The 10289-nt window shown below is 42.1% G+C and overlaps 1 protein-coding gene across 1 annotated transcript in view; it reads left to right on the plus strand.

The window, feature by feature from the left end:
- Positions 1–8883, plus strand: part of TNC (tenascin C) — a 71985-nt gene extending 63102 nt beyond the window's left edge. The window contains exons 26-27 of the mRNA XM_006865684.1: positions 4298–4461; positions 8773–8883. Coding sequence (XP_006865746.1) covers positions 4298–4461; positions 8773–8883 — 275 coding nt within the window. The remainder of the gene's footprint in view (positions 1–4297; positions 4462–8772) is intronic.
- Positions 8884–10289: the final 1406 nt, after the last annotated feature.

Genomic DNA, 10289 nt, shown 5'->3' on the forward strand with positions numbered 1-10289 from the left:
TGGACTGCAAAATCAGCCACTCCCCTCCTTTTGTTACCAAACATTTACATTTACCTTTCCAACACTCATTGTCAGACCTGATAGCAATCATTCCCTATTGAACCACAGGAGTTCTATCCCCCTCACCTTTTATCAAACCCATCTAGACAGGTGGGAAACAATTCAGTGGAGATTCTACCTTTCCCTGTATCCTCTGGAGCTAGGTTCCTTATTGTAAGCTTGTAAGTCAGTCACTTCTTGCCTTTGTAGTCCCCCCATTTTGGGTAGCCAATGTCTAAGTTCCCCTCCCTGTTGACCCAGTTGTACCAAGGGGGTGGCAATGATTCTCACTGTAAAGATTTGTCCGCTCCTTTGTTATACTGCATCCACAAGTATAGGTCAAGCTCATCCACTTGTAGTGGGTTAATCTTATTTTCCCCTCTTCTTTCTTCCTCTATCCATAGTGTTTTTGAAGGCTGGTTTTTTTTTTTGAAAGTAGATGGCCAGGCTTTTCTTACAAGGTGCCTCTGAGTGAACTAACCATTTACAGCATTCAATCCAGGGGCTCCTTTGAATACTGTTATGAATATTCCCCCCAAAAGCTACATGTTGCAAATGCTAACCTTTATGACTGTGGTTACACTCCCATTTGGAAATGGATTGGTTTTGTATGTTAATGAGGCAAGATTAGTATATAACATATTTTAAGTCAATATATTTTGAGATATAGAAGAAATTAAACAAACCAGCAAAGCATTCACAGGGGAAGACTGCCCTGGAAGAGAAGTTGAAAGAGACAAGTTCCTTCCTCCAGAGCCAACAGAGAGAGAAAATCTTCCCCTAGAACTGGCATCCTGAATTTGAACTTCTAGCCTCCTGAACTATTAGAGAGAGAAAAAAAAAAATCTGTTAAAATGACCCACTTGTAGTATTTGTGCTACAGCAGCTCTGTAACTAAGATAACTTAGACAAATAGCTACAAGATGCTAATCATGAAGAACTGAAATTGAACAGAGTTGAGTCACCAGAACATAGAGCAGTTGGGGAATCAAGACAGTCAGGATTGAGTTGCAATTACATTCACTTAGAAATGGCTTTTTCTTACTCATTTTTAGAAATCACCAATAGAAAAACAGTCTTTCCAAGGTCTTAATATTCATCTTATCCAGTGCTTCTCGAATGATCATGTTCATATGACTTAGCAGGGAACCTGTTAAAATGCAGACGCTGGTGCACAGAATCCCGGGGTGGGGCCTGGAGTCTGCATTTCTGCAAGTTCCCAGGTGATGCCACAATGGCTGTTACTGCTGCTGATGTGTGAGCTACACTGTCAGTAGCAAATGATGCACTTGTCACCTGACTGCCTAAATCTCCTCTAAGGTATTCCTGCCAGTGGTCATATGCTCCCCAACCCCTTGACCAGGGCTTACTAGCTCCCAAAGAGCACTTTCATTCCTGTTTTGAAGACCTCTGAGTTGAAATGGTCTTTAGTTGGATTTAGGGCTCCCAGGAAAGAAGTAAATAAGAAAACAACATATACTAGATCTTACTGGGTATCCTCCTCTTCTGTTGATGTTTAACACACATTCCCCCATTTAATTCCCACAAGAAGTCCCTTCCTGCTACAGTTAAGTTCTCAGCTATCGATCAAAAGGTTAGGGGTTTGAAGCCATTCCAAGAAACCATGGAAGAAAGGCCTGGCTATCTACTTGCAGTAAAGTAACACCTTAAAAACCCTCTGATGCACATGGTGCTGCCATGAGTTGGAATTGACTCCATGGAAACTGGTGTGCTTTGTTGTTGTTCTTGTTGTCGTTTGTTGGTTGTTGTGTGCCATCAAGTTAGTTCCAACCCATAATGACATTGTACAGGGTTACTAGGGAGCAGTTGGTGAGTTTGAACCACTGACTTTGCAGTTCAAACCGACTTTTCAGGCCAGCACATTAGCCCACAGCGCCATACCAGGACTCTCCCATAAAACTCCTCCCAGGAATATACTGCTATTATACAGATAAGAAAACCAAGGCTCTGAAAAGGTCAGTGCTTTGCCCAAGATAAAATAATGTGTGGAAGGTGAACACAGGATGTAGACCTGATTACAGGGAATGGCTGCACGGATGCTCTTGTTAGCCTGGGAGAGTGGACAGCTCCATGTACCCCAGGCCCATTGGGGGTGAGTTTCAGTTATGTCTGTGAAAACAGAAGAGACAGATACATTGGTGCATTTCTGCCCTCTCTTGAGTCTTAAAAGAATACATCTACAAAGGGAAAAGTCTGCCTATTGAAGTGTGCCAAAACCTAGGCTCAGCCCAGAGAAGCACAAAGCTCTTTTGAGATGGCATTTGGCAGGGAAGTCACCGGTCAGGAACAGAGATATCCAGGGGCTAGAATTGTTTTCATTCTAGCATCCCGCAAAGAATTGACATTTTCGACGGCACTTAACAACAAAATAACGGAGAATACCACAACTGGGTGGCTTTAACTAATATTTTTCTCTCAGTTTAGCAGGCTACAAGACTTTTTCCCTCTCCCTTGGCCCTGAAGGAAGGTCCTTGTCTCTTTGAACTGCTCCTGGGTGATCTTCATGTTGGCAGGAATCTTCCCCTGTGGCTGGTCTACTGGCTTATCAAATCTCTTTTTAAAGACAGCCCACTTCTACATGGACTTCTAACAGAAGTCATAGAGGTTAGGAGTTACAATCCATGTTGTTGTTAAGTAACATCGAGTGAGTTCTGACTCACAGTGACACTGTATAGGGTTTCTGAGGAGCAGCTAGTAGATTGGAACCACCAACCTTGCGTTTAGCAGTCCAGTGTTTGTTTATCTTACCACACCACACCAGGACTCCATTACACCTGACAATAAATACTTCTTTGGTTGAGATGGCTGCAGGCACAAAGGATGTTGTTACAAAGCAAGCAAATTCATCAGACAGCAGGAATGTGGCCTCCACCCATCTCCTTTTGTATTTCCAGGGCAACAAAGGGCCACAATACTCCTCTTTACTAAAATAACTCTTACAAGACTTCATTGTCCTGTGTACTTGTAGGCTGTAGCCTTAAAGCCCGTTATCCCCCAAAAGAGTGTCTGGTTTCATCAATATTTACCTGCACTCACATGCTTCTGGTAGCATTATGCTTACAAAGGCATCTGAATCTCTTTGACTGCTGGCTCCAAAATATTAATGTAGATTTCCTCAGTATATTCAAATCTTTGGGCAAAGCATTTGGCCGGGGGGTGGCTGGGGGAGGGACACAAAAGGCAATGGCATTTATGTGCTCGTGGTAGAGTAGTGGTTACGACTCGGGCTGCGAATCTTAAGGTCAGTAGTTCAAAACTTCCAGCTGTTCCACAGGAGAAAGATGAGGCTTTCTGCTCATGTAAATATTTACAGCCTCAGAAACCCTGTACAGGGTCGCTATGAGTCGGAACAGTGCATAACCACCACCACCAAAGCTGTCCTGGTGTGGTACTGTGGGTTAATGTGCTGGACTGCAAAGTTGGTTTGAACCACAAGGTCAGCAGTTCAAGCTCAGCAGCTACTCCTCAGAAACCCTATTGCTTTGGGTTGGAACCAGCTTGACAGCAATTAACAGCAACAATGCTTAATACCCACCAGCTTCTCCTGGAAACTGTAACTGGGTTGCTAGGAGTCAGAACCGACTCAACGGCACTTAACAACAATAAAGTTTAATAAATTAAATTATATTTACATTCTGCAATAGGGCTACATGTAAGTGGACTTCTTGACTAAGACATGAACACTGGTCAGATAAACCCTTAAAATAATCCTGTGATGCACACAGGCTATGTGGAGATACCTAATATCTGAAGGATTTTGTTATAAATATGGCTACAGGTCTTTGTTATGAGGCAAAAGCACTTCCTGATTTACATGCAGATTTCTGAGGAGGTCCTTTAAGAGGAATGCAGGAAAATTCTAAAAAATAAGACTACATCTAGTGCACTTTCAGATCCATTGTCACAATAGCCCTATTCAGTGGTACCACTCTAAAATCCCATTTTAAAGATGAGAAAACTGAGGTTTAATGAAAGGTTTCTACGTGATTACAGCTAGGAAGTGAAAGAGATGGAACTTGAACCGAGATCCTTGTAAGGCACCTACCACTTTCTGCCACATGATGCTGCTTCCATCATTAACAAGTCCTTCTGTCCCATCCAGGGGAGTGCTCCATCCAGTGTTCAGGGACAATCTACTCCCAAACTTTTCAGTTGTTGCCTCTGGTTCTGCCCCTTTCAGCTCCGAAGGAAAACTCCAGGCAGAGTTTCTCAGACCCATGTTTTTCCCCACTCCCAGGTGACTCCATGGCCTACCACAATGGGAGATCTTTCTCAACCTTTGACAAAGACACAGACTCAGCCATCACCAACTGTGCCCTGTCCTATAAGGGGGCTTTCTGGTACAAGAACTGTCACCGTGTCAACCTGATGGGCAAATATGGAGACAACAACCACAGTCAGGTGAGTGAGCTGTGAGGGTCCCGGGCAGAACTCAGGAAGTTGGTTGGGGTTGATGGGAGGCCAGTTCAGCCTCTCTGTCCTGGCTGAGTTTAGTAGGCAGAAACCTCAGGGAACAGGACATACAAGAAAAAATCCTGGTGACACTGAAGATCATGTAAAATCATAGAAACAACTCATGTAAACTCTTGACAACCCCAAGGAAGTACTGACCAGGTGGAATCGAAATATGGAAAGCTCTCTCCAAGAAACATTTATCTGTCCTCCAAAATGTAAAACACAGAAGAGTAGACACCCTTTAGGTGACACAAGGAAGAGGTAGGACACGTCCAAGTGCTGCCTTCTCTCCCTGGTAAAGTCCTACCTGGCCTGGCGGGGGGGCAGGGGGCAGCCACAGAACCCCAAGAACACTAGAATGATGCTACAACCTTTCAGTCCTCCCATTTTAAGAAATGAGACTAAGGCCCTCTGGATACTCACTGCCTTGTTGTTGTTGTTAAGTGCCGTTGAGTCGGTTTCGACCCATAGCGACCCTGTACAGGGTTTCCGAGGGTGTAAATCTTTACGGGAGTAGAAAGCCTGATTTTTCTCCCGCGGAGCAGCTGGTAGTTTTGAACCGCTGACCTTAAGGTTCACAGCCCAATTCGTAACCACTACGCTACCAGAGCTCACTGCCTAGGGGATACTAAGTGTCTGTTAGGGGCGACGGTAAAGTTTTAGAAACAGATAATGATGATGATGATTGAACATGATAACACAGTAACTTCACTGAAGTGTGCTTGTGATGAATATTGTTACCTATGTATTTACTAATTTGAATATATATATACATATATACATATATATATATATACATACAAGCACAGAAGAGAGTAGCTTTCTTAAAGTAACAGGGTATCTGGAGTTAGCCAGATTTAAGAGGGTACAGACCTCCATAAGACTGCCCTCACTTTTGATACCAACTGTAAGCTCAGGGGTTTCCCAACAGCCCCTTTAGTTTCAGTGGTTCTCTAGAAAACCTCATTGAAGGTGCTTATCCTCATGCTTACAGTTTATTACAGGGAACAGACACAAATTAGAACCAGTCAGAGGAAGAGACACATGGGTGGAGTCTAGGAAGGTTCCCAAGCTGGAGCTTGGAAGGTTCCCAACCTGGAGCTTCCATGGTTCTCAGAAAACACTGCCCTCACAGTATCAATGTGTGACATGTATAGAGGATGCCAAGCCAGGGACACTCACCCAAACTTTGGTGTCCAGAATGTTTACTGGGGCTTCATTATGTAGGCACAATTGATCAATCGACTGCTCAGTTCAACTCAGTCTCCAGACAGCCCTCTCTCAAGATAAGACAATTGTTATGTGATATGGCCCAAGAGGTCCACTTATGTTACTTCACTAGCATAAACTATTAGCTGTGGTGAGGTGTCCCTGTCTTATCACTCAGTATATTCCAAGAGTTTCAAGGTTACATCACCCTAGCTGAGGACAAAAATCAGAGTTGTCTTTGGAGTAAACCTGGGGGAAAGAGCCAAATTTCCCCACAATGACTGTAGCACAACTTGTTTGACACAGAGAAGGATTTCTAAGATCCCCTCTAAGAACAGGTGAACTAAAAACAAATTCAATAATCTACCTTTCATTGAGTCCAGCCTGCACTAAGCATAAGCCTGAAAATCAAATAGAGTCAAGAGGGATCAACTCTAGACCAGAAAAGACAGTGGCAGTGGCTTAACCACGGACTGAGTTCCTGCCCTGTTTCCTTCTCACTAAGAAGCACACCCCTCCCCCTGCCCCTCAAGGAAGATGGAGTAAGTGTTTGCACAGAGCCACACTAGGCTGACCCCTATACCTTAGGAATTCTTACCAGATCTGCTCCAGAGTCTCTGGGGGGTTTGTAAATCTGTAAAGGTCTATATGATAACCCCAGTGATTCTGATTAGCATCTGGATAAAGTTACCGTAACTATTTTGTTTATTTATGTTTTTTGGTTGGTTGCTTTGGGTTTTATTTTTGTAAACTTCACACCTGACTCTTAACATGCAGCAAGTGTTGAGAACTGTTATTGTCCATTATCAGAAATGCTGATAATAGATGCGCTTATGCGTGAGTTAGCAGCTAGAAAATGATACCTGTCTCCTTATTATGTAGTCTTCATAAGACTTCCACTCTGAGCATTGTTATTGCATCATCCGATAGCTTTGTCTCTTAATATCAGTGTGATACACAGTCCTGGGGGGAAAAAAAATCGCCACACCACAAGGAAACTTCTGTTTCCTTTCTTCCATCTTACTCTGGAAGAAGAAAGATGTAGAAGATCACGAGGAAGTCACAGGAGCTCTGTGTGGCTTCTCTCTGGCTTCAATCTCTACCACATACAATGCAGCCTCTGAACTGAGCCTCTGTCAGAGGAAAGAAAGAGAGCAGAAGGACCAAGCTGTTCAGTTACCGTCCCTCATGAAGGGAATGAGTAATAACAAATATATTTGCTCATTAAATGAACAAACCAGACTTAAATCTCACCTCCCTACAGACTCAAAGACCTCCTAATGTCAGTGGAATTCCAAATCACTGGAACCACATAAAACATTTCTATTTTTCCCTCATTTCCTGAGTCATGAATTCCATGAACATCTTCCTTCACAGCCTTCTGCAGCATAAAGAGAAGAGGGTGCCCTGCCTGAAGTTGAGGTTACCAAGTCCTGAGCTTGCCTCTCCCTCTAGTGGGACAAGGGCCTATTGGGACTTGATGGGTAGACCCTGCCACCTGTGGTCTTTAAACCAAAACCCCATTGTCATGGAGTTAATTCTGACTCATAGTTACCCCATGTTCTACACAGAAGAACTTCAAATAGGGTTTTCAATGACTGGTTAGTTCAGAAGATCACCAGGCCTTTCTTCCGAGGAACCTCTGGGTAGACTTGAACCTCCGGTCTTTCAGTTAACAGCAGAGCACATTAACTCTCTACTAGTTCTCCGCTTCTCTATTAAAGAGTCAAACATGAGTTCCTGGGTGGTACAAAATGTTAAGCACACAACTACTAATTAAAATGTTGGCAGTTTGAACTCACCCAGAGGTAACTTGGAAGAAAGGTCTGGTGGTCTACTTCTGAAACACTCAACCATTGAAAACTCTATGGAACAACAATTCTATTCTGTAACACCTGGGGCCACTAGGAGTTGAAATGGATTCAACAACATTAGGTTTGGTTTTTCAGTTTTTAAAGAGTCTGACATGGACCCAGAAGGCCTGGACACAAATGCGTCTTTACCTGTAGAAAATCTTTGGTCCACAGATACTTCTTCCTAACTGAGGTTAAGGAAGTAATGATTACCTGGAATCTACAATATGCCCTGCTCTATAATTGCTCCTTTGCAAAAGTTATTCAATCTCAATAACTTCCTTTCAAAGCAAGCATTATCGGACCTGAAGGGTTTGACAAAGTAGTGAAACTGAGGCCCAGAAAGATTTAATAAATTACTCAAGATCATTTCACTCTCAATCCTGTGTTCAGGTTGTAAACCTTTTGTTATGGTGGTTGTTTCAGCTTTCTCTTTATTCTTACATAATCAGTGATTTAAATAATACATTTATTTTCCTTTCTGAGGGAAGGTACATGACTATAGCTGCAAACGTTTTCTCAATGGCAACTTTGTGAATCTTTTAAGATCTGAACCTTCCGAGTTTCTATGTTAAATCTATCCTTACAACTCCCTGGATTGCTAAAGGCAGTCTCTATTTGAGTTTTTTCTTCAGAAACTGTACATTCAGAAATCAGTGGGTGCAGGTGAGTTGACTGTGTAAAATGGTCTCTGGTCTCCGTCTGACTGGAAGATAGAGGCTATGCAACATCTCTCAGAGACCTTCCCCTGTTCATGGATGTTCTCCTCAATCCAGGAAACCCCCAGGTTGCAAAATTTTATTTCACCTGTATTCTTTCTACACTTCCATAGTAAAATTTTATTAACATATTTCATAGTATTGGGAATTACAGATCTCCCTGTATAGAGCCACTCAATCCTATAGCTTCCAATTATGCCCTGAATTCCTTCAGAACCTATTTGTTTTGATACCCAGTTTCAAGATTGTAGAGCTCCAGGCAAACTTAGATAATTTCTAACTAAATTAAGAAATTGGGTCCAAATCAGCCAGGCCCTTTGAAACATTTCATGGCATAGATTGATAGACAATTGGGAGAGAGACTGCTATGAAACACCAGATGGTCAAATTAAAACAGAGCTCAGTTCACTGGTTCGACTAACTAGCAATGATTAGTGAATGCTTTTCTGTTTGTTTTGGGGTTTTTTTTTCCCCAGGGTGTTAACTGGTTCCACTGGAAAGGCCACGAATACTCAATCCAGTTCGCCGAGATGAAGTTGAGACCCAGCAATTTCCGAAACCTTGAAGGCAGGCGCAAGAGGGCATAATTTCCAGGGACAACTGGGTAAGAGAGGAGTAGAGCCCAGAGAAAGGAAAGAATTTTACCAAAGCATCAATCCAACCAGTCCAACCAGCAAGCCACACCTAGACATTTGGCAACAGTCAAGGTTCACCCTGGATCATTGGGGCCTCAACCACTCGGCGATTGATTACTTCCTTCGCACCAAAGACAACAGTCTCAAGAGGTTTCTGTTTTGATCCAGCAAAAAATCTTCCAATGACAGCATCACAATGATTTTTACATCCCTTGGGGGGCTCTGGGAACAGAAGAGGGGCAGGCTGTACATTGGTAGTTTGGGTTAGGACCAGCTGTATCTTACACAAAGCTGTATAATTAATTATGATTTTTGTTAGCAATGTTTTAAATGTGTGTCATTGGAAGATGTCCCTGTTTTACATTTCCTGCAACAGAAACCAGAAAATCAATACTGTTTTGATTTTAAGGACATGATTAATATTATTAATATAATAATAATGGTGATGATGAAAACTAAGGACTTAAAAAGAGATCTGCTTTCCAAAACACAGCTGGACAGTACCTGATTGTATTTTTTTTTTTTTAATAAAAGCACAAGTACTTTTAAGTATGACTCTTGTTTTGTCTTCTATCGTTGAGTCTAAATTCCACTAAATTCAATGTAATTGAATATAGAAGGAATGTTGGAAAGAAAGGTAAAAGTAGACAATCAAAAGGGAGAAGAGAAAGAAAGGGAAGATTAAAGGTTTGGTTCACTTTTGGTCACTGCCATCTAGTCAGTTCCATCTAGGGGTTGGAAAACACATTTTGAACCAAGTTAAACAAGATTGGACAAAAGCTTGCAACTAAAAATTCACCTTCTTGTTCAATACTAATAACACTAATGATTTATGGTTTAAAAGATGTTTTAATACCCATTCTTTATTATAATTTCCAAGCAAGGATTACTAACACAAAAAAATAAAATTATCCTGGTGTGGTTTATTGTTAGGTGCAGTCAAGCGGTCCCAACTCATAGTACCATATGCACAACAGATTGAAACACTGCCTGGATCCTGTGCTTGACTTACACTCGAGTCCATTGCTGCTGCCACTGTACCAATCTACCTCATTGGGGTCTTCCTCTTTTTCAATGACTCTCCACTTTACCAAGCATTATGTCATTTTCCAGGGACTGGTCCCTCCTAATAGCATGTCCAAAGTATGAGAGAAAAAATCTTGTTGTCCTGGCTTCCAATAAGTATTCTGGCTGCACTTCTTACAAGACAGATTTGCTTGTTCTTCTGGCAGTCCATGGTACTTTTAATATTTTGCACCAACACCTTAATTCAAATGCATCAGTTCTTCTACTGGCCTCCTTATTCATTGTCCAAATTGCACATGCATATGAAACAACTGAAAATACCATGGCTTGGA

Source organism: Chrysochloris asiatica, unplaced genomic scaffold, assembly GCF_000296735.1.
Source record: "Chrysochloris asiatica unplaced genomic scaffold, ChrAsi1.0 scaffold00081, whole genome shotgun sequence".
NCBI classification, from domain to species: Eukaryota; Metazoa; Chordata; class Mammalia; order Afrosoricida; family Chrysochloridae; genus Chrysochloris; species Chrysochloris asiatica.